The sequence below is a fragment of the Melospiza melodia genome, chromosome 6 (assembly GCF_035770615.1).
Source record: "Melospiza melodia melodia isolate bMelMel2 chromosome 6, bMelMel2.pri, whole genome shotgun sequence".
Lineage (NCBI taxonomy): Eukaryota > Metazoa > Chordata > Aves > Passeriformes > Passerellidae > Melospiza > Melospiza melodia.
This window is the reverse complement of record NC_086199.1, coordinates 7476848-7493278: the sequence shown is the minus strand read 5'-3', so window position 1 is coordinate 7493278 and position 16431 is coordinate 7476848. Positions and strand designations below refer to the sequence as shown.

At 51.5% G+C, this 16431-nt stretch overlaps 1 protein-coding gene across 7 annotated transcripts; it reads right to left on the bottom strand.

The window, feature by feature from the left end:
• Positions 1–5255: 5255 nt before the first annotated feature.
• AKAP5 (A-kinase anchoring protein 5) lies at positions 5256–14874 on the bottom strand. Of its 7 annotated transcripts, none has more exons than XM_063159781.1 (3): positions 14290–14874; positions 13611–13774; positions 5256–12958 (listed from the first exon to the last, which is right to left on the bottom strand). In XM_063159781.1, the coding sequence occupies exon 3, from the start codon at positions 12329–12331 to the stop codon at positions 9719–9721; it is 2613 nt and encodes an 870-aa protein (XP_063015851.1). In that variant the 5' UTR covers positions 12332–12958; positions 13611–13774; positions 14290–14874; the 3' UTR covers positions 5256–9718. The 7 variants fall into 7 exon arrangements, with proteins under 7 accessions (XP_063015851.1, XP_063015849.1, XP_063015850.1 ...); XM_063159779.1 differs by having other exon boundaries at positions 13643–13774; XM_063159780.1 differs by having other exon boundaries at positions 13654–13774.
• Positions 14875–16431: the final 1557 nt, after the last annotated feature.

Below are 16431 nucleotides of genomic sequence, written 5' to 3'. Positions count from 1 at the left end.
GATTTAGTTGCAGCCCCCCTACCATAGGCAGGGGCACCATCCATTAGATTGCTCAAAGCCCCATCCAGCTTTTCATTTATCATTACTTGTTATCTGAAGGGTAATATCCAATAAAATTATACACATGCCTCTTGAATTCAGAGTTTGTCCCTCTCTAGTTTTCATCCCAGCCTGCAGCCCACCCCTCAGAGATGCTGTTACTCAGAAGGCCCCAGGGGACACCAAGTTCTTAGAGAGCAGAGGTCTCTCCTGCAGCTCAGAGCAAAAGCCTCGTGAGCTGCTCCCGTAATCTCCTTACCCAGATTTTGAGAAGCTGGAGGCTTCCTGCCAGTCCTGGTGGAGCCTTTGGAAAGGGGGAGCCTCAGCAATGGTGTGAGAACAGTTTGCTGTCAGAATGCCTGCTCCAAAGCTCTTTGTAGTCGGGGCTCTTGAGCTGTCTTTGGTATTGTCCTGGAGCAAGAGCTGCAATTAAATCACTGCTGAATTAAAAGACCATCCGAGGTCTTTGTAAGGGCGATTGCTGCTTCTCCTGGGCAGGGAACTGCTCACTCCAGGGGCAGGATTGGCCACTGAGAGCTGCCAAATTGTGTTTCCAGACAAAGGGGCAAAACACCCAGTCCCTGAGCCTGCCGAGTTGCAAAATGCAGGCTGTGGTTTGGAGTGTGCTTCCCTGCAAGCCCCAGTGCTCCTCTTGCTGCTTGTACCCATCGAAGCTGCTCTGGTGTGAGCACATTTGAACCCTGCTTAAAAAGCCCTTCTTTGGAACAAACAAACAAACAGAGCCCAGCCGACACCCAGGCCTGTGAATGCTGCATCTGAGCACGGAGCCATTCACACAGAGCATTCCCTAGAAGAGAAATGCTTCTGCTTCTCTCCCAGCCTAATAGCATCAGCTAAATCACATCCAGCACAGGCTGCTCATAACTGGGCAAATGCCCTCCGGCTTCCACTGACCTCTATTTCTACATGATGGGTAAAAAAAAGGGAAAAAAAAGAGGTATTTTATGGTCATTCCTTATTTGTATGTGACACTTTACTGAGTGGGCTGGCTTCTCTGGGTGCTGCTCGCTTCCCTCGGCTTCCTGCATTTAATTTAAAAACAGAGAGAAGCTTTTGCTGGGGTGGCTGGAGCTGTAGAAATGAGCTGTAGAGGGACTGAATATCAGCTATTCAGTCAGTAGGTGAGCACCTCGGATTGTCAACTAGGTGCCTAAGTTGCCTGAAGTAATTGGTATTGAAAGTCACAGGGCTCTGGATGTCTCTGCAGAGGTAACAGGGTGGTGGTAATAGAGGACAGCAGCAGGGACAGCAAGCAGCAGTGCCCGAGGCATCTCTGGGACACGCTGCTCCTCCTCAGGTGCGTGGGCTGGACGGTTTTGTTCTGTTCTTGCCCATTAAAAAGGGAGCTTTTATAAAAGCTCTGATCTCAGGTGAAAGAGCCAAATGTCACTGAGCTTGTGTGCTGTAGGAGGGACTCCATGGCACTGACTGCAAAGACACCAGCAAAGCTGAAATGAGACATAAACCAGGGCTGTGTTCCTGTGTATCCTTGAAGATACAACTCTAGAGAATTGTTTTCTGTTATCCTCACACCCCCTTTTAAAGGTGTGCTTTGGTTAACCTTTGTGGACTGAACATCTGTGACATCAAACGTCTGCCAAAGGCCTTTTATTTTTTTTTTGCATCATTTGCAATACAAGAAATGCATTTTCAGCAGTTTCCTACTGCAAGTGTTAAAGCACTGTTATAATTAAAGCAGCAGGAAAAGCTGGAGACAGAAATCATCAGCTCCAAGTTATGTTAACATAAAAACATAATTCTCTCCAAGCCTTATGAATAGAAAATAATTTTACAGGGCAGTTACATTTGCTAAGCAAGGGCAGCAGCTGCTCCTGGATAAATCATGAGAAGTTTTATTACTGTATGTGGAAGACACTTGAATTACTGAGTGCTTAACCTTTATGTCGGTGCATGCTTGGAAATCTGCCTGACTTGCACAGCTGGGTTTGACAAATACTCATTTCTTGTTGTGGTTTGATTTTTTTTTTTTAATAAAAACATTTAAAAAATTGTCACAGTCTGCAGAATAATTATACTAGTGATTCTTTCCAGATATCTGTGATTGGTTAACAGATGCACATGGGCTTAGGCAAAGAAAGCCCTGGGGTGGGAATACTTCAAGGATGGAAGTCCCAAAGCTCCAGGGGATCCTTGGAGATTTGCCATGTGCTCTGGAGAAGTCCCATCATTAGGAGTACTGAGCTGATGAACCACAGTCATTGATGAACCACTTCTCTTTGGGCTCTGCAGCTCCTATTTTATGTAAAGATGGGAAGATTGGGGCTCAGATCCCCCCTGCCAAAGCCCCTGAGCATGAGCCGACTCTGCAGCCAGCTCAAGTGAGCCTCTGCAATGCCACAAAGTGCATTCAAGGCTGTCATCATGTATCTGGGTGCTGGCCCCAAAATGCTGGCTCTATCTTGGCTGGCTCAACCACCAGAGCACGAGAAACAATTTCAAGATAGGTAATTTGAAATATTTTGAGCTCTGATGCTGCTGGATCCAACAGGGTCTGTGATTCTCAGGCTTCTTAAGATGCATTACAATGTGTGGACAAAACTGTATTTATCACTCCTTGCAGTGTGGGGTCTGGAGAATGTTGCTTTTTTGCCCACTGAGAAGATTGAACAGGGAAATGAAATGTGCTGTTGGGATGTAAACCTGAAGCAGTGAGCATTACATTTAAAAATAAGGCCATGAAATACTGCTATCATGACATTTCATTTCTTCAGTCAAATGCTGATACTGAATAGTTTTCTGGTATTTTGGAGGCGGAAAGTATTTATCCTGTGTAAGTGAAGCCTTCAGAACTGCAGTGAAAAGTGACCTCAGCATATGCAATTCAGCATCATTGAAGGGGACCATGGGCTATCAGTGGCCAAACTTCATGGCTTATGGAAGGCCTCCCACAGCAATCAGCCCACAGGTAATGCCATACCTCTGCTATGATTAATGGCAGATTCCCTGTTTAATAAAACTCAGACTCTTCCCTTCTTGTCCAGGATTGCCAAAACGACTGCAACAGAGTGGGCTTCCCAGCAGTCCAGCACTAAGAAAATATATTCTGAGGAATAAGAAATCATGAGGGAAAAGGTAATGAGGATGGATATGTCCTAAATTACATGCTGGTTAAATATTTGCAACCAGACTGAGCTCCCTGAGATGCAATCTCGGCATCTACGGGATTTGCATGTTTCATTAAGAAAAAGTAATGACACAACTTCAAAAGCAGCCTAGGAGAGGAAATGATCTCCACCAGCTCTAAACCAGAGGCTGCACCCTCAGAACAAAGGCAGGGCAGAGCTGTCAGCCTTCTCTGGGTTTCACTGGGTGGAGGTGGCGCTGGGAAGCTTTGGGGGTTCCAGCTTTGGGGGTGCCTCGGGGGTACCCGCCGGGATGCAGCAATGTTCAGTCCGTGTGAATCCTCCTGTCACTGGCACAAACGCTGTACGGAAACGCTGTCTAAAGCCCTCTGTCCCTCCTGGCAGTCCCCGGGATTTGCTACCCATTGGTTTTAGGACATAAAGCCCCTTATAGGCGCCAGGGCAGGGCAACCAGGGCAGCGAGCCATGGAGGGTGATGGATGCAGGAGAAGAACCTCATGGCAGGCAGGCAGTGGTGTCAGGCACCCAGACAGGATCCAGCGGTGGGCGTGAGCCTCGCCGAGCCCCAGCCCAAGCAGCGGCAGCGGCGGCCGATGCTCCGCGTCACTTGTGCCCGCAGCCATCCCTCCGGGAGGGCCCCGCTCCCGCAGCGCCGCCGGAGCCAGCAGGGCGGGCGGCCCGGCCTGTCATTAGGGCCGAGCATCCCCCAGCGGGCTGTTTGCCCCATTCGCTTACTCATCGCCTCATGGCCGGGCTGCGGGCGCGCCTTCCTGCCGTGCCTGTTGCTCCGGCCGCAGCCCGCTCCTTGCCCCACGCACGGCTGGGAGCCTCGAACCTCCCAGCGCCTCGGCCGCCCTGCCTTGCTCCAGCTGGCAAATGGAATGCAAATTGGGTTTCAGGCTGTCTGGGCTGCGCCTTGGGCCGGCGCAGTCTGCGAGCTTTGGCAGGCGGGGAACGGCGGGGGCCGCCGGCGGCAGCGGCACCGGAGCCGCAGCCCCTGCCCTTCCCGGGATGCTCCCCAGGAGCCGCTCCCCCTGCCCTTCCCGGGATGCTCCCCAGGAGCCGCAGCCCCTGCCCTTCCCGGGATGCTCCCCAGGAGCCGCAGCCCCTGCCCTTCCCGGGATGCTCCCCAGGAGCCGCTCCCCCTGCCCTTCCCGGGATGCTCCCCAGGAGCCGCTCCCCCTGCCCTTCCCGGGATGCTCCCCAGGAGCCGCTCCCGGGGATGCTCCCCAGGAGCCGCTCCCCCTGCCCTTCCCGGGATGCTCCCCAGGAGCCGCTCCCCCTGCCCTTCCCGGGATGCTCCCCAGGAGCCGCTCCCGGGGATGCTCGGCAGGAGCCGCTCCCCCTGCCCTTCCCGGGATGCTCCCCAGGAGCCGCTCCCCCTGCCCTTCCCGGGATGCTCCCCAGGAGCCGCTCCCCCTGCCCTTCCCGCCCAGCTGCCATCTCAGCAGGTCCCGTCACGCCGAGCTGTCACCGCGCCGAGCCCTGACACGCCGCGGCCTCGAGTCTTCATTAAAATGGCAAATGGTGAGAGCAAACGGGACACGAGTGACGGGCGCTGGGGCGCAGGGATGACACCCATCCCTCTCCAGATGGAAATCTCTCAGGGACAGAGCGGTGCTCGGTGTGTCCGTGCACCGGTAAGGAGCTGGCATTGGAAAGGCAGCGCCCGAAAGGGACCCTGCTGGGTAGGGGGGTGTCGCCTCTTCCAGACCAAAGAGCTTTGGAAGGCAGATCAATGCGAGGTCTAACTTGAGGACTGACAGGGTGAATGCCAGCTCGAGCTGCAGATGATACTTTCATCTGAACAATCTGAATTGCAAAACATGTTTTCTTACTGTCTCCCTCCCTTTTGTATCCAGCCTGTCAGTTTTTATATAACGAAACCTACTTTAAAATGCTGGGTTTGGGTATTTTTGCTGAAATCCACTTTTTGGCTAAGTGGACTTTAACCTCACAGCAGAAAAATCCCATCATTTGGCACAGAATTGCACTCTTCACAATTCTCTGCAAAAAGAAAAACATGTGAAAGCTTTGCCTCCTAAAAAACATTAACCTATATTGTATAAGAAATAACATCCTCTGATTAGGTGTTTTTTAAAGTCATATTTAATGTTAAGATTTTGTCCGTTTGCAAATGAAAAGTATTTCATTATTTTAGTACTACCCAACAAGAGCTGACAAGAACCATTTCTCTGGGAAATAAAACTGCAGAGGTAAAATCATATTAAAGCAATTATTTAAATCAATCTCTTTCCTTGGAGCAGTTCATTTTGAGTTACTCATGTTGAAAGGTTCTATCTATAACACATGAAATATTAAGGCTTCACTGCCTGTACATGTGGGTCTGGCTTCCATCCATCCATCCATCCATCCATCCATCCATCCATCCATCCATCCATCCATCCATCCATCCATCCATCCATCCATCCATCCATCCATCCATCCCAAGAGCAAACCAGGATTCCCACGTGTTTTGTGAATTTACTCAATTTCTTGCATACATTTGTGGAAAAAAAACCAACAAAAACTACCCAAACTCCACAAAAACAACAACGAAACCCCCCACAACTGCATCTTCACTTTTATACATGTTGCATATGAGAATGTCCACGATTTATGCAGGGATTGCACCTTGGATTCAAACACCAGGCTCCTGCTGCTGTAGAGTCAGTCCTTTGAAGCCCATGGAGCTGCCATGACCTTCAGCAGCTGGAGATCTGCCCCTGTGCATTTCTAATCCATTTCTGGTGTCCCAGGGCAGGAAAGAAAATGCAATATTTGTTTGTGCCATCATTGTCTACTGGCAGTTTCCACAAGGAACTTTTCAATGGATACACCTGTTTTCTGCTGGGCTCAGTGTTGTCTTAACAGAAAAGCTTTTTATCCCCCTGGAAGCCTTTTTGGGTATGAGTTATACTACTTAAACACCCTTTTCTTTGCTGCTAACATAAAAAAAGCTGTGGGAGATGAAAATATTCAAAATGACACAGCAAAGCAGGGACAGGGAACTTGTTGGATGCAGAGCTGAATTTTCCCCCCTGAGGAGAGCACTGGGAACATCTGGGACAAAAGCAGCAGCACAGGCTGTGGGGTGAGGAGAAGAACCACTTCCATTATTCGGAGGGCAGCAAGCAATGAATTTCTGGGTAAGGAGCCAGACAGCTCAGAAACAAGCTGAATAGGGCCATAAAAATGATGGGATATCAGGAAAAAATTCTTCCCTGAGAGGAGTGTCCAGCATTGGAATAGGCTGCCCAGGGCAATGTGGAGTCACCATCCCTGGAGGGATTTAAATAATATGTAGATGTGGCACCTGGGGACACAGTTTAGTGGTGGCCTTGGCAGTGCTTGGTGATCTCAGAGGTCTTTTCCAACCTGAATGATCCTGTGATTCTATGATAACTCCAGATTATTTTAGCTGTTGGTGAGGATGATAGTCCTAAAGTCAGGTGCTCTGGTGCTCAGGCACAGCCACATCCTCACAGGTTCCCTGGTTCCCTTTCACAATAGTAAATTCATCATTCCTTCTATGAAAGAATAAATGTTTTATTAATGTTCTACTCTCTAATCATAAGGAAGGAGCAGAGAGTCTTAATTAAGTCATTAGCAGCTGTTATGAGCCTATATTTTGTTCTGTAAACCTGAAAGAATAGATAGTATTAACACCATTAAAAATTTATAACTCCTTTCTGTCGTATTTTGTGCATGTTTTAAACTGTCCCAAGAAATTACATGAAGGACATTATGCAAAAAACCCCCAAACAATTAGGGTGTGGGACTGATTTGAAAGTGCCAAAGCACCAAATGTGCTGCTCCCCTTCCCAAAATGCCAGCCCAAACCTGAACACTGTGAGCACCACCCTTGTCAGTCTGCAGAGCCTCAAACATTTTCCTCTGGTGCCACAGGGCATTTAACAGGGAATTTAACCATGGGGCAGCAGGGTGGCTTTTCTTAGCTGCCAGAGATTTGTGATCCTTCACAAATTCCTTACAGCAAGCCCTGGGCAGCCAGGACTCTGTAGTAGAAATGATTGACCAGCAACCCAAAGGAAATGTCATAGAAAGGGCAGAGGAGGAGCAAACCTCCAAGGAATTTGGATCTGCCACCAACATTTAAGATTTCTCTCTGCTCACTGTATGACTGCCTGGAAAAGCTGGACACAATGGAGCACCCCTGTGAGTTAATCCTTTCACATCTAAAATCTCTCCATAGCTGCCCACTCAATCACAAGGCAAGAAAACAACAGGTACATTCAGCTTTAATGAAATAATCATCAGTTCTATGTACAGCTATAACAGAGGGAAAACCAGATACAAGAGAGGATGCAAACCCAACCCCTGACACGGAGCAAGTCACAGGGCAGGGCTGGACTGGGCATTTTTGCCATTCTCCTCCTTCTCTGAAGACGTTTCACCTAGAAGGCAGTACTGAAATAACACCAAATCCTCCCAAAACAGCTTAGCAGGCTGACAGAGGCTGACAGCCTGGCCCTGGGGGGTAATTTTGTGTTTATTTACTAAAGCTTGGACATCCTCCTCTGCAGCTGACTCCAGTGGGATCCCACAGCAATGCTGCAGCCCTCTGCTCAGCACCAGCCTGCCACAGTGCCCAGTGTAATCCTGTAAGCCTCTCCCAGCACCAGGATGGCTTTTTCCCAGGGTGAGCTGTGGCAGCTCCAAAGGTATGTCTAAAAAGTCCTTTAAAAAGTCCCTTTTTCAAAACTATGGCAAAATACCTGGAAGGACCAGTATGAAGTACAAAGCCATTAAAATTGTACACACTGAATTATCAATAGCTGATAACTTAATAAACAAATTCACAGGAAGAAAAAGACACTTTTTTTTTTCTTTACCACCCTCTGGGTTTTTTTAAGTTTTACTTGCACAGAGATGAGCTGTGGCTCTTGCTGCTGGCAGTCCTCTCGTGACATCGAGGAGATGTTTTTTATCAAGGTTTAAAACATGTTTGTGCACCAGATAGGAGGGACAGGTACAGCCCTTGTATTTCAGCAGGAATCCAAAGCCTGTGCTGGGCAGGGAAATCTCAGTGCACGGTCAGTGAGCAATCACCAAGCACGGCTGCTATTTCTGTGCCAGCTGAGGAACACGCACGAGAATTCTCTCAGAGGAACACACTGCCTTGCCCACAGCTGGACACAAATCCCAGCCATGCAGATGCAATCCCATATTTTTAAAAGGCTCCTTTCTCCTGGGGTGCTGGTAGCTGGAGGTGATGCTCACACACACACACGGTGCAAACCCCTCGGGCAGGGCAGTTCTGGGGTCTGACAGCAGTAGGATTGTCCAGGCATTTTCCAGCCATGTCCTCATGTCAGGATTTTTTTTCCCTGAGGACTTTGCTAAGATTGCTCCAGCATTTCCCTGCATGTTTCAGAGCGAGCTCCATGGCGTGCCAGAGCCTGGTGGCAGCGAGCCGGGCACAATGCGATTCCCAAGGGATGCCTGGGCTGGATGGAGGCGGGAGGGCTTTGACGGGGGAGCGGTGCGGGACAGGCTCCGCCAGCAGCCGGGGATGCCAGCGGCACTCAGACCAAACCAAAGCAATCCCAGCCTGTGCCGGCAGCACATTGCAGCTTCCCCAACTCTGCTGACTGCTAACACGCATGCAGCTCACTGCTATTTATATCGCATGCCATGGATAAAAAAATATGCTACATCCGAGGAGAGCTTCAGCACGACACCGGGATGGGGATGGAGGAAGGCGAGGGGGGCGAGGGGCTGCCGGCGGCAGGGCTGCTCCTGCCGGGCCAAGCCCGTGATCCCGCAGGGAATACTGCCCGTCGAGTTCAATGGTGCGAGAAAGGCTCCCCCAGCAGACGAGGCGCTGTCGCTTTCAGCCCGGGGTCAGCAGGGCGAGGCTGATGCTGAGCTTTAGCGTGTCTGGAGATGCACAGGCTGCTCCTGACAGGGGAGAGGCCGAGGGAAGGAAGGAGAGAGCTCGCTGGAATCTGCCGGCTTCGGGCCACAGCACTGACCGCGGCTCCTGGCGCCCGGGCCTAGCGAGGGCCGGTCACAGCACAAAGCACAGCCTGGCATTGATGGTTTCTTGTTAATATTGCAGACACTTCGTTCTTCCTCATCTGCAATAAAGGCCCAGCGAGGCTCCAGCTGTTTCAGCGTGCCCCGAATCCACCCCAGCAGCAGGTCGGCCACTCGCTGCCTCTCAGGGCCTTTCTTCCAACACATGGTATGCACAGATCTACAGCGAGAACAGTGGGGAAACAGGGCATGGGGGACAGCAGAGATGTGGCCGTGACAGAAATGTGCCAATAAGTGGAAATACAGTCACTGTAACACCTTAATGTTTCCGTAGCTGTGGCCAGTGGCGCTGTCTGAAGGCCCAGGGGACACGTTGCCCTCAGCAGGGCCTGCCCACGTCCCGGGATCGTTTCACATGGACACAACTGAACGGGCATGCAGAATGAACCACACTGCGGCCCCGGGAGCTCTCCCAGTTCTCCACACACCCCGCAGGCCAAACGGAGCTTGAAATCACTCCCTCTGCCCTTTCTCTCTGGGCAAGGCTGCCATCACAGAAAGCTGTTGTGCTTATTCTGTTCCAGGGCCATTTCATTGACCAGCTGCTCTATGGATGACTGAATGGCCGCCTTCACGAGGGAGGAGGCGGTTTCTATGAGGAGCAGCTCATATTGCTCCCCAGTTCTGTGCCCCTGGTCACCGAGACCTTTCTCCTCTGCCTGGGGACCGCCACCAGCCTCAGGGCCCTCTTTTGGACCAACATCAGCGTTCCGGTTTGATTTTTTATTCCCTTTTTGCTTTTTTTGACGCAAAACTGGGGATGGCTCATAGGCCTGGTCAGAGTCGGTGTTGTCAGAGTCCTCAGCTTCGGTGATGGTGATGACGATGCTGACACCAGGGCCTGCATTTGCTTCTAGTATCTGACGGCTGGAGCATTCCTGCGCACTTGCTGCCTCTTGCACACTTGCTCCCTCCTGCACACTTGCTGCCTCTTGCACACTTGCTGCATCCTGCACACTTGCTGCATCCTGCACACTCACTGCCTCCTGCACACCTGCTGCATCCTTCACACTTGCTGCATCCTGCACACTTGCTGCATCCTCCACAATTGCTGCCTCCTGCACACTTGCTGCCTCCTGCACACTTGCTGCATCCTTCACACTTGCTGCCTCTTGTGCACTTGCTCCCTCCTGCACACTTGCTGCCTCTTGCACACTTGCTACATCCTGGGCACTCGCTGTCTCCTGCACACTCACTGCATCCTGCACACTTGTGGCATGCTGCAGGCTTGCTGTATCTTGCATACTCTCTGCATCCTTCACACTCTCTGCCTCCTGCACACTCACTGCTTCCTCCACACTCACTGCTTCCTGCACACTTGCTGCCTCCTGTGCACTCTCTGCATCCTGCACACTTGCTGCATCCTGCACACTCGCGGCATCCTGCACACTCACTGCATCCTGCACACTTGCTGCATCCTTTGTGCCTGCTGCATCCTGCACATTTGCTGTGTCCTTTACCCTCTCTGCATCCTGCACGCTTGCTGCATCCTGCACACTCACTGCATCCTGCACACTTGTGGCATCCTGCACTGTCACTGCATCCTGCACATTTGCTGCCTCCTGCACACTCACTGCTTCCTTCACACTTGTGGCATCCTGCACACTCACTGCATCCTGCACACTTGTGGCATCCTGCACACTCATTGCATCCTGCACACTTATGGCATCCTGCATGCTCACTGCATCCTGCACACTCACTGCATCCTGCACACTTGTGGCATCCTGCACACTTGTGGCATCCTGCATGCTCACTGCTTCCTGTGCACTCACTGCATCCTTCACACTGTCTGCCTCCTGCACACTTGTAGCATACTTTACACTCACTGCATCCTGCACATTTGCTGCCTCCTGCACACTCACTGCATCCTGCACATTTGCTGCCTCCTGCACACTCACTGCATCCTTTACACTCACTGCATCCTGCACATTTGCTGCCTCCTGCACACTCACTGCATCCTTTACACTCACAGCATCCTGCACATTTGCCACCTCCTGCACACTCGCTGCATCACCTCTGGATGTCAACTCACTGAAATCAGTTACAGTCTCCTCAGCTTTGCACTCCTTAGAAAGATTTATGCTCTTTTCCAATTCATCCCTTTCAGGCATCTCTTTGGAGATATGAGGGATTTCCTGGCACTCTGTGATTTCAGGGGCATTGTCAGGCTGATCTTTAGAAGCAGGCACTTCAGGAGCAACTTCCCTGCCCTCCTCATCGTCTGTGGCTGAGGGCAGACTCTCTTCCTGCAGTTTGTCCTGGGCTGTTTCATCAAATGTCTCTGAACTGGTTATCTCCAGCTGAACAGTGCACTCCGAATGTTCTGCATCCCGTGTGGGCTCTGTCAGGGGCTCACTCTTCCCAACAGAGGTGTCACTTTCCTTTGCTGTATGGTTGTCCTCTTTCACTGAATCCTGATCCTTTTTTATTGCATCCTGGTCCTTCTTCACTGTATCCTGGTCCTGCTTCATTCTATGCTGCTCCTGCTTCACCGTATCCTGCTCCTCCTGTGCAGAGACTGGCCTGAGGGACTCAGATTTGTCCGTCGGGGCCAAATCCTCTGGCTCCTCAATAGCCTTATTCACAACACCCATCACTTCATTTGCTTGAGCACTGCCCTCTGACTCCTCCACTGCTTCTGAGGGGCTGGGTTTTTTCTTACCTCTGGAGAACCTCACACAGGGCATCTTCACCCCAGAACTCGCCCGTTTCTTTGGGAGTTCTTGTGCACAGCTCTCCTCAGCGTCCACCTCCAGCTGCACTTGGGAATCAGAGGGCACCTTCTTCCGTGAGGAGGACTTCTGCCTTCTCTGAGGCCTGGCAAGGTTTTTGATGGCTGCCCAGGTCCCTCTGGAGGATCGTGGTGGATTGGAAGCCTTGGCCTCCCCTTGGTCAGCACGGACACATTGGCTTTTCTCCTCTGAGGCTCCTTCGCACGCATCCTTCACAGTCAGCCCCTTCTTACAGGACTTCTTTCGCTTCTTAAAACACAGCATGGAGGGTTTTTTAGCTTGTTCTTCTGGTGGGGAACATGTGGCCCCTGTGCTGGGAGTCTCTGCCTCTCTTGGGTTCTCCATTTCAATTTCCTTAGCTGCCTTCACCATATTCTCTTCTCCTTTGTTGGCGTTGTGCTGCCGATTTTCCTGATCAATGCTTCAGACACAAGAACTGCAGAGATGCTCAAAGTGCATTTTTTTCCCCAAACGGATTTCCAGATAACGTTTGTTGCTTTGTAACGAGCCTATGTGGCAGTGAGAAGAAGTTCTGCTGGAGCCGTCGCATCCACTTTATAACTCCCACTTTGCCTTATTACTCACTTTATCACCTCTCCAAGGAATCCCTGGTAGATGTGCAGCTGAACAGGCTTCTCCTTGGCTTTGCTGGCCTCAGTCACTCTCATCTCTGGAGCAACCCACTTCCAGTTGGTCTAACTGTATAATGGCCAGGCTGACATACCTTTTTTTTCCCCCAAAGGATGACAAATCAAGCCAAGAATTAACAATTTTTATTCACCCCACGGACCTGGAAGGAACTTGCACTTTGTGAGCTCTCTGCAATTCCACATTGCCCAGGGAACTTGATGGAAGCACCAGTGGAAGCAGTGGCTGTTTTCTGCCCCCCAGTGACAAGGTCAGACGCTGCTTTGCCTTGGCTTTGGTTTCTGCTTCAGTTCCCCTCGCGTGTTACATGAAATTTGCTGCAAAGCATGACCGAGGCTTTCATCTTTTTATCTGGAACACAATAAATGAGTGATAAGACCCGTAGAAAAATTTTTTAAAAGCGCTAAAAAGTTTCTTCTCCCTAAACATTTCATTTTGGGAGGCAGACCAGGGCTGGATGCACTATAGCACGTTTTTTTCACTAATTAGCATCAATACCCGAAGGCAAAATAAGGCCACAAGATGTCAACCCAGTGATGTTCCACCACAGAAAGTACTATTTGGCTATTTTATGTGGTAAAAAAGGACTTTTTTTATATAACTGCCCATAATATGGTGAATACTTATTACACAGGCACACACATATTTCCTTCTCCTACGGTTTGCTAAATCCTTTCCCCACTGCTCCATATGCACTTATAGTTCCAGCTAGGGAAATTACACCCTGAGACAGCAGATATTTTTATCTTTAATGCACCATATGACAATATGCAAAAACAGAGAATACAAAAAGGAGGCTTGAGGAATACAAAAGCGAAATCACATGGCAAGAAGGGAGCTTATTTATACTACGTGCATGCCTCCCATGGCAACCTCAATTAACACCGTGTGTGCTCATCAAAGACATGATGTTGTAAGATGTGTGTCAACCTTAGCAAAAAAAAAAAAAAAAAAAAAAAGAAAAAAAAAGGAAAAAAGCTCTGCCTCGAAATATCACCAGAACCTTTTAGACAGAACGATGCAAAAAGGTGTTACCACAAACAGACCAACTTCTGCAGGACGGGCTCGGGGGCTCCGGGCAGGGCTTTACACGGCATTTCGTGCTCTGCTTTTCAGGAGTAGGGTGATTAAAAGGGGGTTCCGGGGCACGCTTCCCCCGCAGCACATCTGGGTTGTTAAGAGATTATTATGATTTTAATGAGGCTATTTTAAGGGGAACCGAGCGGAGCTGTCAGAGCCGTGCGAGCGCAGCAGCCGCTGCCCCGAGCGCATCCCGCATCCCGCATCCCGGCTCCGCCGCCCCCGCGCCCGGCAAGTTTTGGGGGCGCTCGCGGGGGCGCAGCAGGACCCGCCCGGCACCGCCGCTCCCCCGCCGGGTCCCCCCACGGCCGGACCCCTCCGAGGCCACGCGGGGCTCGCAGGGCAGCGACCGCCGAGGCGGCCCCGGGACCGCGCTGCCGCCGCCGCCCCCGCGGGTGCCCCCGAGGCGGAGCCGCCCCCGGCCCCGCGCCCCCCGCGCCCTCACCTGCAGCCCGGCCCGGCCCGGCCCCGCTCCGCTCCGCGCGGCTGCGCTGCCGCCGCCGCCTCCGCCGCAGCCGCGCCCCCCGGGCCGGCGGGGAGGGCGCTCCCGCAGCCCCCCGCCCCCCGCCAGCCCCCGGCCCGCCCCCCGCCCCGGCCGGCACCTGCTCGCCGCCTCCTGCCGCCGGGGGCTGAGCGCCGCTCCCCGCTCGCCGATCAGCATCCCTTCCCCTGGCGGGGCAGGATCCCCCGCCCGCTGGCACAGCAACCTTCCGACCCCTCCCGGGCTGTGCACGGCAGCTGCAGACCCCAAAACCGCCAACTTGAGCTCGGGGTGAAGGTCCTCCCAGCTATCGAGCTGCGGTTTGTAGTTCGGATCCCAGCGGCAAGGGAGCCCGGAGCACGCCCCGCGGGGAGGAGGGACCGCTGGGGGTTTCCTGGCTTGGTGGGAAAGGTTCCTGGCTTGCTCTTGGCAGCTGTTTTTTGTGTCCCACCTAAAACCTTCGCAGCCTTCAGCACTCACTGTTGGAGGTGCTGCAAGAGCTACACCTTTGGAGGTGGAGATAAGGACAGCCAGCTCTTGCCTTCAAACTAATCCATGCCCAAAACACCAGAGAAAGTGCCTCTTTCATCGGAGCCTTTCTTCTCTCCAAAGCAGCTGAGATCTGACTTAAAAAAATCACATCTCCAGCTGTGATGATTGATGGGAGAGCCTTCAGAAAAAGGACTTCCCAGTGCAGCTGATGAACTACAGGAAACTGCAGTTGAGATGCCCGAACGTCCCCATTCATCTCCACGGGGAGCTGACGCCCACAAAGGCTTTACAGACATTAACTGCTTCACAGCGTGTTTGCACACGAGAAACTGAGCAAAGCAGCACTCTGAACTTGCAAGTGGCTTCCAGTGTAGGCCAGGCTTAGAAAAACACACATGGCCTCCCCCCTCCTCAGCTTCTTCATGGGAAAAAAGGTACAAAATGGATTAGTTGGGCTGAAACGCCAGCCAGGAGGGCTGAAAAAGTGCATTGAGCATCACAAGGAATTGCCTTTTTAAAAGCTCCCCTCTGAGATGTGTTTGCTCGCATTCACTCAGGATAATAAACTTCATTTGGAAACAGCTTCTCTCCTGAGGTGGGTGGTGGGTTCTAATTATGATCCACTGCTTTATTAAAGCCAAGTGAGGCCCTTCAATGCAAGGAGCTTTTCCCTCGTTGCAGTTGGAGGCAGGAGGGAGGGAAGCAGACAATGAGGACGGTAATGTGAGGCTGGGGAATGTGGTGGTGTGATGGAGGCAAGCTGCCATGAATCCCCTCGGGAGCACTTTGCATGGAATCCAATTATTGCCGACTCTCCAGGGGCAGATGGCAGCACCAGTGGCTGTGGTGAAAGGGAAATAAAAGCCAAACAAGGCATCAGGTCAGAAGCTGGGTAAGCTGGACAGGAGATCCTGGCCCAGCTGGATCCTGTTTTCTTTCTGGGGTGCTGGTGACACACAACAAGCCAACCAAGCAACACCTTCTCCTCTTTCTTGTCCCCAGCACTACCTAAAACCATAAGTCTGTGTTATTTCTTACAGGATGTGATGCAGTGCTCTCACAACAGCACAGCACAGGGACGGATGGCTGGAACACCAGCTAAGGAGCAGGCCCACAAATAGCCCACAGAGAAGAAATTTGTACATAATTAGTTTTTTCTCCAAGCAACAGGAGGAGAAGAGAACCAGTGAGTACTTAGCTAGGAGAAATTAAGTGTCCTCTGTGTCCTATTTGATAGGACAAGACCTAGCTGGCACCCTTAACTGCAAAGGAGAGTATTAAAAAAATAACCTATTTATGTATCCATCCTGCAGGAGAAAAGAGAGGTTGGAAGTGCAGGTTAGAAAACATTCCCCATTGATCTCTGGAGATGCTTGGGGCTGTTTTTTTGGCCCTTGTGCTTTGTTGTTGTGCAGCAAACCCTTCAAAGCTCGTGCCTGATCCGGCGCTGTGCCTCACTGCAGGAGGGGGACTAGCAACCTCTTGAACCATCTCTCTCAAGCACATGGCTATGATCTCATGCTAAACTAAAAGGAGGCTAATCTTAGCATAAATTTGCACTTATCCCATCTTTCATAAGCATAAAATGAAGGTGGAACACAGAGCACTTGCAGGAAAAGCAGTGTAGCAGGGAAGATTAAATGTAGGAACTGACAGCAGCCTTGGCAGCATCCTCCCTGGCACCCTGCTCCAGGGAAGGCTGGGCCCAGGGGCTGCAGGGACCCCCAGCCAGGCTGGGCAGCACTGGGGGAGCCCCTCCTGACCCCCTGCA

Bases quoted from the DNA above. Each gene is read 5' to 3' on its own strand.
- AKAP5 (XM_063159781.1), bottom strand. From the start codon at position 12,331: ATGGTGAAGGCAGCTAAGGAAATTGAAATGGAGAACCCAAGAGAGGCA.